Raw genomic sequence first — 18,737 nt, forward strand, 5'->3', positions numbered from 1 at the left:
CAAACACGGCCCATCTGTGTCCTCCTCCTCTCTCATTCTTTTCTCTCCATCACCCCTTTGGCTCTGTGCAATCGCCTCTGCTGCAAACTCCTTCTTTCAGGCCAGAGACCATTGGGCCCCTTTGCTGGGCTGCTCCCACTCTGGGGCAGGAAGGTCTTGGTGCTCTGGTCAAACCTCCTGCAAGTAATGGACCTCGAAGGATGGTCACTCTACTTGCCTCTCAGAGCAGCTCCCTTCCACTCTCTGCTCATGACCATTCACTGTGGGGTTTTTTTTGGTTTTTTTTTGTCTCAATAAATTTCTCTTGTATCAAAGCCTGAGATGTCTTCTCTTCCCTCATTGGCAGACACAGCCGCACTTTGCTTTTCCAGCGTATCCCACAAATCATTCCCTTTCTTGATTTCTGGCCCTGCTACACTGAGGCAGATCTTTGCCTGCCTCTGACACCAGCCCATCCTGGGAATGGGCTTTTGCCCATTTTCTTTTGCCGCACAACATTCGTTCCAGCGCCTCATCAACTTCCTTGACTACCTCTACATCTTCTTAAATAGATCTATATAATCCTTATTTTCACGTCCCAGAATTGAAAGCACAACTCCAGTCTCACCAGGCGGAGCAGAGGGGCTGAATCCCCCGTCACCTTCTGCCCATGCAGGGATGAGCCCAGGACATGGGTGGTTTCTTGTCAGCACGTTCACATGGCTGAGGCGTGTCCAATTCTTCATTCACCAGCACCCCAAATCCTTCTCCTCAGACACTCTGTCAATCATCACCAATCCAATATCTATTAATGAGATTGCTCTGATCCACCTTCAGGATCTTGCACTTGGCCCCGTTGGCCGTCCTGAGCTTCACACCAGCCCATCCAGAACCCTCTGGATGCCATCCCTTGCTTCAGACCATAAACCACATCACTCCCCTCGGTGTCAACCCCAGCCCTGCCAAGGGGGCACTCAAACCCACTCTCCATGTCCCTGACAAAGATGGGAAGTGATAATGGTTCCAATATCAGTCTCCGAGGGTCACCACTCATCCCTGTTCTCCACACAGGGACATGGAGCCATTGACCACAGCATTTGAATGAGGCCATCCTGCTCATTCCTCATCCAACCATCAACTCCACGTCTCTCCAGCTTAGAGACAAGGATGCTGTCTGGCACAGGAACAAAAGATTTGTACAAGTCCAGGTACAGGATATCGGTCCACCTTCCCTCATCCACCCACGCTGGAACCGGTATCAGTGCACTAAAGCTGTTGCCAAGGTCAGATGGACACAGCCTCAAGAGCAGAACATGGAATTTCTGCTGTGGGAAGCAAAACAGTCCCAGCCTCATGACTCACCAGGCTGTGTCAGGCAACAACTTCTGCCTGGAAAATGTCCCAAAGTCATGGGCCAAGGCTGTCCCAAACCTTCAGCCACAGATCATCCTCAAGGCCTGATTCTTGATCTTATCCAGGAGAGTCTTGTCTTCCTTGTCCCCAGTAACACAGTAACAGAGATAAACACAGATCTCCAATATCACCAGAGCAGAAGGGCAGAAACTGCTGCACCTGGATTGGAGCAATCCCAAACATGCAGGATACTGGACGGATGATGAGGGGATTGAGAGCAGCCCCAACAAGAAGGAGGAGGACTTGGGGCATTGGTGGATGAAGAATTAGATGTGCCCTGGCCATGTGCACTCACCTACCAGAAACTCCCCGTGTTATGGGCTCATCCCCACAGTGTGGGCAGCACAAGAGAGTGGGGGAATCTCAACCTCTGCTCTCCTGAGACCAGAGTTCTGTGTTGAACTCTGAGTCTCCAATGACAAGGAAGACATGGACATGCTTCATGAGACCTGTGGGTGGGCCTGGATGATGACAGAAGCAACTGCTGTCCAGCAAAAGTGAATACATCACTCAGAGAGGCTTTTGCCAGAGGCAGGGATAGATCTGCCTTAGTATATCCAGGTCTGTAATTCAGTAGCTGAAGAATTTGTCAGATGCACTGGAAGATCATGGTATACCAGTTGGAGAATGGAGAAATAAATCTTAAAACAATCTCGGAGCATTTTTTCACCCAACCCAGTGGACTCTGGAACTCTGGCTTAGTGCAGAGTGAGACTGGAAGAGTCTTGGGATCAGAAAGAAGAGGGACTCATCATAGGATGTGATGCAGGAAAACTTTATTGAGGTAGAAGACTGAAAGGCCATGAGCAGCAAAGGGATGGGAGCCGGGCTGAAGTGCAAGAAGGGAGACCATCAGCCAAGGTCCTTTTCTTGGAAGAGGTTTTGCCAGATCAGCAGTGCCTTCCTGCCCCACAGTGGGACCTTGGTGTCAGCAGTGGTGCTGAGGGCCCTCAGCAGTTGTAGCCGCCCCTCCTGCCGTAGCAGCCCAGGCCTCCCAGGCCATAGCCAAACCCACGGCCATAGCCAAGGCCGTAGCCAAGGCCAAAGCCAAATCCACCCGAGATGGGCTGTCCCTGGGCACTGAGTTCAGTGCCCACAGCAGCCGAGGAGGTGGATCCGACGGCGGTGTTCTGGGGGAAGGAGGTCATGATGGGTCCTGGCAGGGTCACCAGCACAGGGGAAGGGTTGATGACGACGTGAGAATCCTGGCATTGCAGGGCACAGGGCTCGTTGCAGCTGTTGGCCAGCGGGGTGGGTCCGCAGGGACGGCAGATGTTGGAGCAGGCCATGGGTGTGGTGTGGAGGGTCCTGGAAGAGAGGGGGGTGAGGCAGGGCCAGGGAGTGGGGTTGTGAGGGATGGTGATGCAGGAGAGAGAGGGAGAGTGTGGAGGCTGTTGTGGGGCTGTGGGGAGGAGAGAGGGCTGCTGAGGTTGGGGCTGAGTGTGCTGGAAGAGAGGAGCCAGGGGTGCAGGAGGATCAGGGGTTTGAGGCTTACCTGGTCAGCAGGAGCAGGAGGAGAAGGTGTGAGGAGAAGTGTGTGAGGGAGAGAGGCTCTGAGCTGGCTTTTATGCTGGTTGTGGAGGGGTGGGACAGCCTCATCCCATGGCCTCGGGGCGTTTTGCCGGCTGAAGTTCTTTGCTGGCCCAGCCTGCTGAGTCACAATGTGGGGAGTGGTTTTCTTCCCACAACTCGGCAATTCCATGTCCAGTTCCTGATTTCATGTCCATCTGACCTTGGCAGCAGCTTTGAATTGCGAGCTGGAATTTGGGTGGATTTTATTGTTGAATGTGTGTCAGGGAGGGCTGATAAAAAACAACCAGAGTTCCTGAGATTCGCAATGTCATGAGTGAGGTAATTTTGTAGCTCTTGTGTTCTGTGGTTTTTGAGCGCTTTGTGAAGAAGGCTGGGCTCCTCTTCTGGGCCACTGGATGTCCATCAGTCCTCGTGTTGCACCTAGGAATGCTGAGGGAGCTGCTGGTGTCCTGGGGAGGTCTCTGTGTACTAGCCTGGAAAGGTCACAGTGCCTGAGAGCCCTTCCTGATAGAGGAAGGAAGCTCCTCCCTTTGGTGTCTTCAATGGTATCAAAGATTATCTGGTGAAATGAGAGGCAATTCAGGCCTGAACTTGTTCCAGTGTCATTGACTATCTGTATTTTGAAATTCACTCGACAACGTACTGTGTCATATAAAGTGTATTCTTTGACCTCATTCAGAAATCCAATAAACAACAAATGGGGCCCGATCCCTTTTTTTCCCAGGCTGGTCTGTGACATCAATTTCTTTTTTCTGCATTCAAGCCACAAGTTTTCATAACCTGTAATTCGTAAGTCTTAATGTGTTCCTCCTGTGAGCAAAACCCAATAATTAGTAACGGACAGCCAGTGAGCTCCTCTGTCATGGAGCAGTTGTTCCTCTGTGGAATTGTGCAATTTCATGTTCTGCCCCTGAGGCCATCTCCACTTGACCTCGGTGGTAAGTTTAAGTTCCAAGGATTAGAGACCAAGGTGTTGTTGATTCTGCATGTCACGACACGCAGAAGATTCAACCACAGCTTAGGAGATTTGGGGTGTCCTCACTGAGGTCATTCCATGGCACATTGACACATGGCACATTTGCATTCCCTCTTCCTCCCTGAAAGAAATTCCAGCTCTCTCAGCTTCTCATATTAAGCACATTCCAGTCCCATCAGTGTCATGGTCTCCCTGCACTGCTCTTGGTCAATCATGTCCATGGCCTTGTTCCACTGAGGAGCCCCAAGAGCGGTGGGGGACAGGAAGGTTAATTCCCTCAGCCTGCTCCTATTTAATTTCCTAATCCTCTCCAGGTGACTGCTGGAGCTTTTCACAGCCACATCATGATCCATCTTTGAAATTTCAGCCCAGAAGACCAGGCTGCAGAGAAGTAGGTTTGTCCAGAAGGAATGGCTGGGGGTTAACTAAAGACATGAGATGACACCCAAATTCCTGTGGGTTTTGTTTGAATCTTCTACATTCAAGACAAAACAAATACCAATCCATTGGCATCTATTTCTCCCAACTGAAATCTGCTGCCAAGGTCAAATGGGCACTGACTCAAGGGAAGGACACAGAATTGCAAGACATCAGGAAGGAAAACAATCCCCACCTCATGACTCAGAAGGCTGGGCCAGCCAAGAGCTACTGCCTGAAAAATGCCTGAGGGTCAGGGGACAAGGCTGTCCCACCCCTCCAGGACCAGCATAAAAGCCGGCCCAGAGCCTCTCTCCTTCACACACTACTCCTGACTCCTTCTCCTCCTGCTGACAACCAGGTGAGTCTCGAGCCCCGGATTTTCCTCTCTTGCACCCCTGGCTTCTTCTCTTCCAGCACACTCAGCCCCAGCTTCAGCAGCCCTCATGCCTCCCCACAGACCCACAACAGCCTCTATCTTCTGCATCTCTGTCTTTCACACCCCCATACCCCTGCCTTGCCTCACCCACCTCTCTTCCAGGACCCTCCACACCACACCCATGGCCTGCTCCAACATCTGCCGTCCCTGCGGACCCACCCCGCTGGCCAACAGCTGCAACGAGCCCTGTGCCCTGCAATGCCAGGATTCTCACGTCGTCATCAACCCTTCCCCTGTGCTGGTGACCCTGCCAGGACCCATCATGACCTCCTTCCCCCAGAACACCGCCGTCGGATCCACCTCCTCGGCTGCTGTGGGCACTGAACTCAGTGTCCAGGGACAGCCCATCTCGGGTGGATTTGGTGGCTTTGGCTACGGCTTTGGCTATGGCTGTGGGTTTGGCTATGGCCTGGGAGGCCTGGGCTGCTACGGCAGAAGGGGTGGCTACATCTGCTGAGGGCTCTCAGCACCACTGCTGACACCACCAACTTTGGATGCTGCAAGAACTCCAGCAAGCCAACAACCTCAGCTAATGATCTCTGTAGTTGCACCATGCACTGGATTCCTTCCACTTTTTTCCCCTGCCTCTCATTCTTTTGCCGCAATAAACTTTTCCTGCATCAAAGCCTGAGACACCTCCTGTTCTTTTTTAATTCCAATGGTCTGACATCCTCACTGAGTACATTCCACAGCTCGACAGGACATTGGGGTACATGGAACAGACAAATACCTTCCCTCACAAATATGTCAAAACAACTAATAACAGAGTTTGGCATAGAAAACAGAGGAGGGAACACCTTCCAGAATCTGTCATGCACATTTTTGGTACACCAAAGCCCTGGATGCATTAATGCTCTCCTGGGTACAGCTCTGGTAAAGTCTTTCCGTACCGGTGCACACTTGACAAACTCCCAGCAGCAGGTCTCTTGAACACTTCCAGAAAACTGAGGAACTGCATCAGCCCCGTGGGCAGGAAATGTGGAGTGCAAGTGCTTCAACTCCCCTGCTCAGAGTTATCAAGAGCAGGATTTCCAGCACCCTGGACAGTTCAGAGCTTCATCTCTCAGGACAGACGCTCCAACGCCTCTTCCACTCTGTGGCTGCCTTCACAATGAAAGATTATTTTATTCTTTGCCCAGGGAATTCCATTTGTTTTCACTTGTGCCCTGGCTGTCTTGCCCTGCGTGTGGACACTGCTGTGAGCAGTCAGGCTCCTTCACTCCCTGCCATCAGGGATTTGCACACACTGATGATACCCCCGCATCCATCCTTGACCACTGTGAGTCCCAGCTGTCTCAATCTATCCTCTAGGAATGATTCTTCAACCTCTTGGGAGTCTTGTTGTCCTGCACTGGTCTAGATTCACTAGATCATTTTTACATTGGGGAGCTTGGAACTGCCCAAAACATCTCACGTGGGACATCACCAGTGCTGAGCAGATGGCAAAAGACTCTCGGTCATAACACTTTTCCCAATCCTAACCTGGATACTTCAGGTCCCGTTTCCCACACGGGGACACATCCTGCTCCATTTCTTCTCAACCACAACCACAAAAGAAAGGCTTTTTCAGAGATGAAAACAATTGCTCCAACCACGTGCCCGGGCATTCCTTCCTACCCAGGATGATTCCGTCCAACAAGCAACACTGGCAGAACTCCATTCCACCCTTTACAGAACCCCATCAGATGTCCAGCACCTGTCAGGTTTTCTCTATTGGCCCAATGGATCCCTGGCTACAGCACTGGGGACTTGCTGCCATCTGGGCTTCGGGGCACTGACCAAAAGCCTCTGGGTCTAGCCCTTCAGACCTTTCTCAGGTGTCCATGCTGGGCACTGACACAATCTGTACTTGCCTGGGTTGCTTTTGAGGATCATTCAATGCTCGCTTCCAACAGTCCTGGGCAGCCTCCAAACCCTCTTTCTGACAATCACAAGTGGCCTCATGCTTTGGCACACAGTCCACGTAGAAGTCCAAAAGGCCCCAGACATCAAAACTTTCAAAGTAAGAGGAACAGCAACACACGCACAGAGCACAGCCAAAAGGAAAGGTCAAGTGTAGGGCCAAGCTTGGGAAGGTGGGATCAATATGGGGAGAGATGAAACGAGAGGGAAGTGGCAACACCTTCAGCACACCTGAAAATCCAAGAGCAGCCTGACAGGGCTGGGAGGGAATGGGGCACCTCTTCAAAACACATCCACAACCCACAGCACACAAATGACAGGCAGTGACCTCGCTGATGACACCACACTGCTCTGGTTGTTTATTCTGCCCTCCCTGACACGAACCTTCCATGCAAATCCTCCCAAATCCCCACTCACACTTAGAAGCAGCTGCCATGGTGAGAAGGAAAAGGAGTCAACAGCAGGACATGGAGCCATAGAATTCCATGAAGAAATACTCAAATCATGACAGAGAAGGAAAAAGGAACTTGCTGAGCACCAGTTAGTAAATACTGGGTTTTGCTTGCAGGAACAGAAAATAAAGACCTGCAAGTTATACTCATGCCTTGAAGTGGAGTAAGTAAAGTCTTGTCAAAGAACAACCTGGGGAGAAAAGGGATCATGCCAGGTGTATTATTTTTTTTTATTATTTTTGAATGAGGTCAAGAAATACACTTTAATTGGCTGAGTACATTGTCATGTACAGTTGAGAAATCCAAATGGGCCATCAACATGGAATAAGTACAACCTGAACAGCCTCACATTTTCCAGGTGCTGTCACATCATCCCATTGAAGACACAAGGGGATGAGCTCACTTTCATCTATCAGAAACTGCTCCTAAGCAATGGGACCATTCCAAGCTCTGGCAGAGTGACCTCAGGACATCAGCAGCTCCCTTGGCATTCCTGGGTGCAACACGATGACTAATGGACATCCGGGGGCACAGAATAGGGGCCCAGTCATCTGAAGGAACCCACAAACCAGAGCACATCTGCGCCACAAAATGACCTCACTGATGACATTGCGAATCTCCAGTGCTCTGGTTGTTTATTTATTCCACCATGACACACATTCAACAATCAAATGCACCAAAATACCAACCCACCCTTTAAAGCTGTCACCAAGGTCAGACCGACATAGCCTCCAGGGAAGGACATGGAATTGCATAAAGAAAACCACTCCCCACCTCAGGACTCACCAGGCAAGAGTTTCAGCATGCAAAATGCCCCAAGGCGATGGGACAAGGCGGCCCCGCCCCACCAAAACCTGCATAAAAGCCGGCCCAGAGCCTCTCTCCCTCACACACATCTCCTCAAACCTTCTCCTCCTGCTCCTGCCAACCAGGTAAGCCTCAAACCCCTGACTCTCCTGCACCCCTGGCCCCTCTCTTCCATCACACTCAGCCCCAAACTAAGCAGCCCTCTCTCCTCCCCACAGCCCCACAACAGCCTCCACACTCTCCCTCTCTCTCCTGCATCACCATCCCTCAAACCCCCACTCCCTGGCCCTGCCTCACCCCACTCTCTTCCAGGACCCTCCACACCACACCCATGGCCTGCTCCAACATCTGCCGTCCCTGCGGACCAACCCCGCTGGCCAACAGCTGCAACGAGCCCTGTGCCCTGCAGTGCCAGGATTCCCGTGTCATCATCGACCCTTCCCCTGTGCTGGTGACCCTGCCAGGACCCATCATGACCTCCTTCCCCCAGAACACCGCTGTCGGATCCACCTCCTCGGCTGCTGTGGGCACTGAACTCAGTGTCCAGGGACAGCCCATCTCGGGTGGATTTGGTGGCTTTGGCTACGGCCTTGGCTATGGCCGTGGATTTGGCTATGGCCTGGGAGGCCTGGGCTGCTATGGCAGAAGGGGTGGCTACAACTGCTGAGGGCTCTCAGCACCACTCTTGACACCACCAGCTTGGGATGCTGCAAGACCTCCAGCAAGCCAAGCAACTCTGCTCATGGTTGCTGTACTTCAACCTCACACTGGATCCTTTCAAATACTTTCTCCTGATTTTTTTTTTTTTTTTTTCCCCCTTCAATAAAGTTTTCCTGCTTCAAAGCCTGACATGTCTTTTCATCTTTATGAATTCCAATGGTCTCACCTCCCCACCCAACACAGTGCTGGCAATAAACAGGTCATTGGTAGGAATGGAATAAGGTCTCATCACCCGTCTTAGCAAATCCATCATGACCTGTAACAATCAAGACTGACATGGGAAGCAGGGATTGAGGGGAGACTCAAGTCCATCACCAACTACACCAAAGCCTTTGACACAACAAATGTCTCCTGCTCATAGCTTTCTCCATGTCTCTCTGTGCCAGAACACACTTGAGAAACTCTCTTCCCAGCAGGACTCCCTAACCCTCCCTCCAAAAATAGCAACAACATCATCCAATTAGGCAGGAACACTTGAGAGCAGTTACTTCATTGTCTCCTGCTCCATCATAGTCAGTAAGAGCCGGATTTGCAGGACCTGGGACAGTTCAGGCTTGGCTCTCCAGCGGATGTCCAGCACCAGTCAGAGTTTCAGGCTTGGCCCAACGGATCCAGCTCTTGGCCTGCAGCACTGGGGACTTGGAGCTGTAAGAACTTTGGGACACTGACCACAAGCTTCTGGGTCCAGCTCTTCCACTTTCCTCAGGCATCCATGGTGGGCACAGACACAACTTGGGTTTACCTGGTTGTTTTTAAGGATCTTTCAATGCTCACCACCAACCACCCTCCAAATACTCATTCAGACAATCACAAGTGGCCTCAGCCCTCCACACTCAGTGTAAGTAAAGGATTACATCACCCTTGAGACCAAAATCATCAGAGCAAGATGGGCACCAAGATCTCCACAGAACACAGTGACCAGGAAAAGTCAGGTCTAGTGTCAGGCTTCGCCAGGTGGGATCAAGGTGGGGAGCAATGGAATGGGAGGGAAGGAGCAACAGCTCCAGCACTGCTGCAAATCCCAGAGCAGCCTGACAGGGCTGGGACGGAATGGGGACCCTCTTCACAACACACCCACACACCACAGCACATGAGAGAGTGCCACAGGGTGATTTCACTGGTGACACCACACCTCTCCTCTAGTTTGGTTGTTTATTGTTCCCAGCCTAACACCAAGCTTCCACGCAAACCCTCACACGTACCAGCTTTTGCTTCATAGCTAAAGTCAAGGTTAGATGGACAAGGTCTCAAAAGGAGAACATGGAATCATAGAATTTAGTGCAGAAATGCCCATATCATGACAAAGAAGGAAAGAGGAGCACGCTGACCATCAGGCAGCAATTATGGGGTTTTGCCAAGGGGAACATAGTATTAAGACTTAAGGGATATAAGACAGGAAACGTTAGAGCTTGAATGTGCAATAACAGAATTAAAGTCACAGACCAGCCATGATTAAAACAAGGCATTGAACACCATTTCTGGATTTTTTTCCTGAGTTTAATGATGCTAAATCTTAGAAAACCCAGTTCATTGTCACGTAATTTTCGGAATTCCATACAGATCATAAAAACTAAACAAATCCATCATGACCAGTACCTGCTTTTCCAGTTTCTGTCTCTTGATCTCATTCAAGACACAAAGGGATGAGCCCAGTCTTCACAAAGTACCCTCAAACCACACCACACGAATACCACAAAATGACCTCACTGAGGACCTCACAGCTGTCCTGGGCTCTGGTTGTTTATTCAGCCCTCCATGACACACATCAAACAACCAAAACCTGCCAAACACCAACTCATTAAAGCTGCTGCCAAGGTCAGATGGACACAGCCTCAAGAGCAGGACATGACACTGCAGAGGCAGTGGAAGAAAACACTTCCCAACTCATGGCTCAGCAGGCTGGGCCAGCCAGGAGCTGATGCCCGCAAAATGCCCCAAGGCCATGGAATGAGGCTGTCCTGCCCCTCCACAACCAGCATAAAAGCCGGCCCAGAGCCTCTCTCCCTCACACACTTCTCCTCACACCTTCTCCTCCTGCTCCTTCTGACCAGGTAAGCCTCAAAGCCCTGACCCTCCTGCACCCTTGGACCCTCTCTTCCTGCACTCTCAAGCCCCAGCCTCAGCAGCCCTCACAACGCCCCACAACACCAGAACAGCCTCCACACTCTGTCTCTCTCTCCTGTATCACTGCCCCTCAAACCCCCACTTCGGGGCCATGTCTCAACCTCCTCTCTTCCAGGACCTTCCACACCACACCCATGGCCTGCTCCAACATCTGCCGTCCCTGTGGACCCACCCCGCTGGCCAACAGCTGCAACGAGCCCTGTGCCCTGCAGTGCCAGGATTCCCGTGTCATCATTGACCCTTCCCCTGTGCTGGTGACCCTGCCAGGACCCATCATGACCTCCTTCCCCCAGAACACCGCCGTCGGATCCACCTCCTCGGCTGCTGTGGGCACTGAACTCAGTGTCCAGGGACAGCCCATCTCGGGTGGATTTGGTGGCTTTGGCTACGGCTTTGGCTATGGCCGTGGATTTGGCTATGGCCTGGGAGGCCTGGGCTGCTACGGCAGAAGGGGCGGCTACAACTGCTAAGGGCCCTCAAAATCATCCATGACATTACCAGCTTGGGGTTCTGGCTAAAGCTCCAGCAAGCAAAGCACCTTGGGTGATGGGTTTCGTACTTGCTCTTCACAATGGATCTCTTCAACATCTTTCTTCTGCTTTTTAATTCTTTTGCCTCAATAAAGTTTTCCTGCTTCAAAGCCTGACATGTCTCCTCATCTTTGGGAATTCCAATGGTCTCACCTCCCCACCCAACACAGTGCTGGCAATAAACAGGTCATTGGTAGGAATGGAATAAGGTCTCATCACCTGTCTTAGCAAATCCATCATGACCTGTAACAGTCAAGTCTGACATGGGAAGCAGGGATTGAGGGGAGACTCAAGTCCATCACCAACTACACCAAAGCCTTTGACACAACAAATGTCTCCTGCTCATGGCTTTCTCCACGTCTCTCTGTGCCAGAACACACTTGAGAAACTCTCTTCCCAGCAGGACTCCCTAACCCTCCCTCCAAAAATAGCAACAACATCATCCAATTAGGCAGGAACACTTGAGAGCAGTTACTTCAGTGTCTCCCGCTCCATCATAGTCAGTAAGAGCCGGATTTGCAGGACCTGGGACAGTTCAGGCTTGGCTCTCCAGCGGATGTCCAGCACCAGTCAGAGTTTCAGGCTTGGCCCAACGGATCCAGCTCCTGGCCTACAGCACTGGGGACTTGTTGCCATAAGAACTTTGGGACACAGACTACAAGCTTCTGAGTCCAGCTCTTCCACTTTTCTCAGGCATCCATGGTGGGCACAGACACAACTTGGGTTTGCCTGGTTGTTTTTAAGGATCTTTCAATGCTCACCACCAACCACCCTCCAAACACTCATTCAGATAATCACAAGTGGCCTCAGCCCTCCACACTCAGCATAAGTAAAGGATTACATCACCCTGTTGATCAAAATCATCAGAGCAAGATGGGCACCAAGATCTCCACAGAGCACAGTGACCAGGAAAAGTCAGGTCTAGTGTCAGGCTTCGCCAGGTGGGATCAAGGTGGGGAGCAAGGGAATGGGAGGGAAGAGGCAACAGCTCCAGCACAGCTGCAAATCCCAGAGCAGCCTGACAGGGCTGGAAGGGAATGGGGACCCTCTTCACAACACACCCACACACCACAGCACACGAGTGAGTGCCACAGGGTGATTTCACTGGTGACACCACACCTCTCCTATATTTTGGTTGTTTATTGTTCCCAGCCTAACACCAAGCTTCCACACAAACCCTCACACGTACCAGCTTTCTCTTCATAGCTACAGCCAAGGTTAGATGGACAAGGCCTCAAAAGGAGGACATGGAATTATAGAATTTAATGCAGAAATGCCCATATCATGACAAAGAAGGAAAGACGAGCACGCTGACCATCAGGCAGTAATTATGGGGTTTTGCTAAGGGGAACATAGTATTAAGACTTAAGGGATATAAGACAGGAAACGTTAGAGCTTGAATGTGGAATAACAGAATTGAAGTAACAGACCAGCCATGATTAAAAAAAGGCATTGAACATCATTTCTGGATTTCTTGTCTGATTTTAATGATGCTAAATCTTAGAAAACCCAGTTCATTGTCACGTAATTTTCGGAATTCCAAACAGATCATAAAAACTAAACAAATCCATCATGACCAGTACCTGCTTTTCCAGTTTCTGTCTCTTGATCTCATTCAAGACACAAAGGGATGAGCCCAGTCTTCACAAAGTACCCTCAAACCACACCACACGAATACCACAAAATGACCTCACTGAGGACCTCACAGCTGTCCTGGGCTCTGGTTGTTTATTCAGCCCTCCATGACACACATCAAACAACCAAAACCTGCCAAACACCAACTCATTAAAGCTGCTGCCAAGGTCAGATGGACACAGGCTCAAGAGCAGGACATGACACTGCAGAGGCAGTGGAAGAAAACACTTCCCAACTCATGACTTAGCAGGCCGGGCCAGCCAGGAGCTGATGCCTGCAAAAGGGCCCCAAGGCCATGGGATGAGGCTGTCCTGCCCCTCTAGGACCAAAATAAAAGTCGGCCCAGAGCCTCTCTCTCTCACACACTTCTCCTCACACCTTCTCCTCCTGCTCCTTCTGACCAGGTAAGCCTCAAACCCCTGACCCTCCTGCACCCTTGGACCCTCTCTTCCTGCACTCTCAAGCCCCAGCCTCAGCAGCCCTCACAACTCCCCACAACACCAGAATAGCCTCCACACTCTCCCTCTGCCTCCTGTATCACTGCCTCAAACCCCCACTTCGGGGCCCTGTCTCACCCTCCTCTCTTCCAGGACCCTCCACACCACACCCATGGCCTGCTCCAACATCTGCCGTCCCTGCGGACCCACCCCGCTGGCCAACAGCTGCAACGAGCCCTGTGCCCTGCAATGCCAGGATTCCCGTGTCATCATCGACCCTTCCCCTGTGCTGGTGACCCTGCCAGGACCCATCATGACCTCCTTCCCCCAGAACACCGCTGTCGGATCCACCTCCTCGGCTGCTGTGGGCACTGAACTCAGTGCCCAGGGACAGCCCATCTCGGGTGGATTTGGTGGCTTTGGCTATGGCTTTGGCTATGGCCGTGGATTTGGCTATGGCCTGGGAGGCCTGGGCTGCTACAGCAGAAGGGGTGGCTACAACTGCTGAGGGCCCTCAGCACCACTCCTGACCCCACCAGCTTGGGGTTCTGGCAAAAGCTCCAGCAAGCAAAGCACCCTTGCTGATGGGTTTCATACTTGCTCTTCACAATGGATCTCTTCAACATCTTTCTTCTGATTTTTAATTCTTTTGCCTCAATAAAGTTTTCCTGCATCACATCCTGACATGTCTCCTCATCTTTGCAATTTCCAATGTCTCACATCCCCACCTCACACTGTGCCAGAGAGAGCATTCAGGTGAACGGAAAAGGGGCACAACACGTTTCATAGCAATTATGTCACCACCACTAAAGGGATCAGGAGGACCGTCCAGAACATGTCAGAAGCCCATCACCTGGCACACCAAAGGCTCCTGACACATCAATGGTCTCCTGAGCACAGGTCTGGTAGAGTGTCTCTCAAGTGGCAGCACACACTTGACAAACTCTCTTGCCAGCAGAACGCCCCAACCCTCTCAGCTGAGTCACAAAACCTTCCTCTTGGGCAGCAACTCTGGGCTGCAAGTACTTCATTCCCCTCTTCCCAAGAAAGACTACGAAGTGCAGGATTGCCAGAACCATGGAATCCCAGGACAGAGGCTCCACCACATCCTCCCATCTCTATCCACTCACACATTGAAAAATTCTTCCCTTCTTTGCCCATGCAATTCCATCTGTTTTCACTCATGTCCTTGCCCTCTTTTCTGCATGGCTGCACTACGGTGAATAAATGGACTCCCTCGACTTCATTCCATGCCATCAGGGATTTTCATGTATTGATGACATCCAGCTCTCCATCCTTCTTCCCTGGGAATCCCAGCTCTCCCAGCCTCTCCTCTACGACAGATTCTCCAGCCTTTTCCATATATTCGTTGTCCTGTGTTTTTGTGAATTAAATTTCCCTAATAGGAAACTAAACTTCTGCTAAGGACAGTTCATTCCATTCCCTCTTCTCTACGTCTTGGCGAAAGGGAGACAAGACTCCCTTTTTAACCCATTTCTATTACGACGATTCCAGAGAGCAATAAGGTCAATTCACTTCTTCTGAAAGTTGAACATCCTCTGTTCCTTCAACTTCTCCTCATCTGTCTCGTTCTCTTTATCCTCCAGCTGTTTTCTTTTCCATTGTCACTCAGGGCCCAGCACTGTCACCCCACTCTGTGACCATGCTGGGCACAGCTGAGATAACTGCTATGGATCCACCAGCACTGGACTTTGGGGAGCTTGGGTGACCTTCATAGATCTCAGGAGCTGCTTTCCCATCTCCCTTGGAAAGGCCTGGCATATAGACTGGGCAGGAGAGAGGGAGCCAAGGGAGGCAGGGAGTGAATGCACTGGAAGGAGCAGCTCCTCAGCCCCACAACACCTGCAAAGCCCAGAGCAGCCTGCCATGGCGGGGAGGGAAAGGGGCGCCACTTCACAGCACACACAAAAACGACAGCACACCAGTATCACAGGGTGACAGCAGTGGTGACACCCCACCTCTCTCAAGCTTGGGTAATGTCTTCACCCCAACCTGACATGCACTAGCAGCACCAGTCTTTAACCTCGGTTAATCCCATTGAAAAGCTGCCACCAGGGTCAGATGGACACAGACTCAACAGAAGGTCAGGAATCACCGAATTCTAAAAACAAACACCTGCACCATGACAAGGAAAGAAGGATGATGTTGCTGACCAGAGCTAGGAATTAGTGGCTTTTGTTTACAAAATGAACGTGATGTTAAGCCTTAAAAATACAAACTTTGAAACCATATGACCGTCATGTGGAATAAGACAAGTGGTGTCACAGACCTGCCTGGGCAGCCATTTGCTGTTTGTTTAAGGGGTTTCTTAATGAGGTCAAGGAATACAATTTAAATAACAGAGTTAGGTATCATGTACAGTTGAGAATACCAAAAGCGCCATAACATTGGAACAAGTTCAGCCTGAATAGCCTCTCTTGTTCCAGCCGTTATCCCTTCATCACATTCAAGACAAGGCCATGAGCTCTCTTTCATCCATCAGGGGCTCCCAGGCACTGTGACCTGGCCAAGTTATTGCAGAGTGACCTCCACAGGACACCAGCAGCTCGCTCTGCACTCCTGGGTGCAGCACAATGATTGATGGACATCCAGCGGCACAGAAGAGAGTCCCAGCCATCACAAGGCACCCACAGACCACAGCACACAAGTGCCACAAAATGACATCACAGATGACACTGCAAATCTCCAGGGCCCTGGTTGCTTATTCAGCCCTCCCTTGAACACATTTAATAATACACCCAAATACCAACCCGCTATTGAATGTGGCAGCCAAGACCAGATGGATGCGAAAAAAAGAGCTGGACATGGAATTTCCGAGTGGTGGGAAGAAAAACACTCCCCACATCGTGACTCAGAAGGCTGGGCCAGCAAAGAACTTCAGCCTGCAAAATGCCCCAAGGCCATGGGATGAGGCTGTCCCGCCCCTCTAGGACCAGCATAAAAGCCGGCCCAGAGCCTCTCTCCCTCACACACTTCTCCTCACACCTTCTCCTCCTTCTCCTGCTGACCAGGTAAGCCTCAAAGCCCTGACCCTCCTGCACCCCTGGCCCCTCTCTTATAGCATGCTCAGCTCCAGCTGTTGCAGCCCTCACAACTCCCCAATGACCCACAACAGCCTCCACACTCTGTCTCTCTCTCTTGTAACACTGCCCTTCACACCCCAACTCCCTAGCCTGCCTCAACCCTCCTCTCTTCCAGGACCTTCCACACCACACCCATGGCCTGCTCCAACATCTGCCGTCCCTGCGGACCCACCCCGCTGGCCAACAGCTGCAACGAGCCCTGTGCCCTGCAATGCCAGGATTCCCGTGTCATCATCGACCCTTCCCCTGTGCTGGTGACCCTGCCAGGACCCATCATGACCTCCTTCCCCCAGAACACCGCCGTCGGATCCACCTCCTCGGCTGCTGTGGGCACTGAACTCAGTGCCCAGGGACAGCCCATCTCGGGTGGATTTGGCTTTGGCTACGGCCTTGGCTATGGCCGTGGGTTTGGCTATGGCCTGGGAGGCCTGGGCTGCTACGGCAGAAGGGGCGGCTACAACTGCTGAGGGCTCTCAGCACCACTCCTGACACCACCAGCTCAGGGAATTGGCAACAGCTCCTGCAAGCCAAGCAACTCTGCTGATGATTGCTGTACTTCTACCTCACACTGGATCCTTTCAAATTCTTTCCCCTGTCTCTTCATTTCTTCTTGTCTCAATAAAGTTTTCCTGCATCACAGCCTGACATGTCTCCTCATCTTTGGGAATTCCAATGGTCTCACCTCCCCACCCAACACAGTGCTGGCAATAAACAGGTCATTGGTAGGAATGGAATAAGGTCTCATCACCCGTCTTAGCAAATCCATCATGACCTGTAACAATCAAGACTGACATGGGAAGCAGGGATTGAGGGGAGACTCAAGTCCATCACCAACTACACCAAAGCCTTTGACACAACAAATGTCTCCTGCTCGTGGCTTTCTCTAAGTCTCTGTGTGCCAGAACACACTTGAGAAACTCTCTTCCCAGCAGGACTCCATAACCCTCCCCCCAAAAATAGCAACAACATCATCCAATTAGGCAGGAACACTTGAGAGCAGTTACTTCATTGTCTTCCGCTTGATCATAGCCAGTAAGAGCTGGATTTGCAGGACCTGGGACAGTTCAGGCTTGGATATCCAGCGGACGTCCAGCAACAGTCAGAGTTTCAGGCTTGGCCCAAAGGATCCAGCTCCTGGCCTACAGCACTGGGGACTTGTTGCCATAGCGAATTTGGGACACTGACCACAAGTCTCCTGGTCTAGCCTTTCATTCATTTCTCAGGCATCCATGGTGGGCACAGACACAACTTTGTTTTGCCTGAGTTGCTTTTGAGAATCACGCATTGCTCAGTGCTAACAACCCTCCAAACACTCATTTAGAAAATCACAAGTGTCCTCAGCCCTCCACACTCAGCATAAGGATTACATCACCCTGTTGATCAAAATCATCAGAGCAAGATGGGCACCAAGATCTCCACAGAACACAGTGACCAGGAAAAGTCAGGTCTAGTGTCAGGCTTAGCCAGGTGGGATCAAGGCGGGGAGCAAGGGAATGGGAGGGAAGGAGCAACAGCTCCAGCACTGCTGCAAATCCCAGAGCAGCCTGACAGGGCTGGGACGGAATGGGGACCCTCTTCACAACACACCCACACACCACAGCACATGAGAGAGTGCCACAGGGTGATTTCACTGGTGACACCACACCTCTCCTATATTTTGGTTGTTTATTGTTCCCAGCCTAACACGAAGCTTCCACACAAACCTCACACGTACCAGCTATTGCTTCATAGCTACAGTCAAGGTGAAATGGACATGGCCTCAAAAGGAGGACATGGAATCAAAGAATTTAATGCAGAAATGGCCACACTATGACAAAGAAGGAAAGAGAAGCACGCTGACCATCAGGAAGTAATTATGGGGTTTTGCTAAGGGGAACAAAGTATTAAAACTTAAGGGATATAAGATAGGAAACCAAAGAGCTTGAATGCGGAATAACAGAATTGAAGTCACAGACCAGCTGTGATAAGAAAGGCATCAGACACCGTTTGCAGGTGGGGTTTTTTTTCTGAGTTTAATGATGTTAAGAAATATATTTAAAATGAGAGAGTGCATTGTCATGTAATTTTCTGAATTCCAAATGGACCATAAAATTGAAACAAATCCATCCTGACCAGTACCTGCTTTTCCAGTTTCTGTCTCTTGATCTCATTCAAGACACAAAGGGATGAGCCCAGTCTTCACAAGGTACCCTCAAACCACAGCACACGAATGCCACAAAATGACCTCACTGAGGACCTCACACCTGTCCTGGGCTCTGGTTGTTTATTC

At 51.0% G+C, this 18,737-nt stretch overlaps 6 protein-coding genes across 6 annotated transcripts; 5 read left to right on the forward strand and 1 right to left on the reverse strand.

The window, feature by feature from the left end:
• Positions 1–2,342: 2,342 nt before the first annotated feature.
• LOC120749359 (feather beta keratin-like) lies at positions 2,343–2,681 on the reverse strand. Its single transcript, XM_040056703.2, has one exon. The coding sequence runs from the start codon at positions 2,679–2,681 to the stop codon at positions 2,343–2,345; it is 339 nt and encodes a 112-aa protein (XP_039912637.2).
• Positions 2,682–4,878: 2,197 nt separating this feature from the next.
• Positions 4,879–5,214, forward strand: LOC120749472 (feather beta keratin-like). The gene has a single exon (XM_040056909.2). It carries the CDS (start codon positions 4,879–4,881, stop codon positions 5,212–5,214), a length of 336 nt encoding a protein of 111 aa, XP_039912843.1.
• A 3,035-nt stretch (positions 5,215–8,249) lies between these two features.
• LOC120749480 (feather beta keratin-like) lies at positions 8,250–8,585 on the forward strand. The gene has a single exon (XM_040056921.1). The coding sequence runs from the start codon at positions 8,250–8,252 to the stop codon at positions 8,583–8,585; it is 336 nt and encodes a 111-aa protein (XP_039912855.1).
• Positions 8,586–10,896: 2,311 nt separating this feature from the next.
• Positions 10,897–11,232, forward strand: LOC120749438 (feather beta keratin-like). The gene has a single exon (XM_040056835.1). The coding sequence runs from the start codon at positions 10,897–10,899 to the stop codon at positions 11,230–11,232; it is 336 nt and encodes a 111-aa protein (XP_039912769.1).
• A 2,304-nt stretch (positions 11,233–13,536) lies between these two features.
• On the forward strand, positions 13,537–13,872 carry LOC120749454 (feather beta keratin-like). The gene has a single exon (XM_040056877.1). The coding sequence runs from the start codon at positions 13,537–13,539 to the stop codon at positions 13,870–13,872; it is 336 nt and encodes a 111-aa protein (XP_039912811.1).
• A 2,730-nt stretch (positions 13,873–16,602) lies between these two features.
• LOC120749519 (feather beta keratin-like) lies at positions 16,603–16,935 on the forward strand. The gene has a single exon (XM_040057005.1). It carries the CDS (start codon positions 16,603–16,605, stop codon positions 16,933–16,935), a length of 333 nt encoding a protein of 110 aa, XP_039912939.1.
• The last annotated feature ends 1,802 nt before the right edge of the window (positions 16,936–18,737 follow it).

The sequence above is a fragment of the Hirundo rustica genome, chromosome 1 (genome assembly GCF_015227805.2).
Source record: "Hirundo rustica isolate bHirRus1 chromosome 1, bHirRus1.pri.v3, whole genome shotgun sequence".
Taxonomy (NCBI): Eukaryota; Metazoa; Chordata; class Aves; order Passeriformes; family Hirundinidae; genus Hirundo; species Hirundo rustica.

Excerpts from the sequence above, each read along its gene's own strand:
- LOC120749359 (XM_040056703.2), bottom strand. The coding sequence starts at position 2,681 with ATGGCCTGCTCCAACATCTGCCGTCCCTGCGGACCCACCCCGCTGGCC.
- LOC120749472 (XM_040056909.2), top strand. The coding sequence starts at position 4,879 with ATGGCCTGCTCCAACATCTGCCGTCCCTGCGGACCCACCCCGCTGGCC.
- LOC120749480 (XM_040056921.1), top strand. The coding sequence starts at position 8,250 with ATGGCCTGCTCCAACATCTGCCGTCCCTGCGGACCAACCCCGCTGGCC.
- LOC120749438 (XM_040056835.1), top strand. The coding sequence starts at position 10,897 with ATGGCCTGCTCCAACATCTGCCGTCCCTGTGGACCCACCCCGCTGGCC.
- LOC120749454 (XM_040056877.1), top strand. The coding sequence starts at position 13,537 with ATGGCCTGCTCCAACATCTGCCGTCCCTGCGGACCCACCCCGCTGGCC.
- LOC120749519 (XM_040057005.1), top strand. The coding sequence starts at position 16,603 with ATGGCCTGCTCCAACATCTGCCGTCCCTGCGGACCCACCCCGCTGGCC.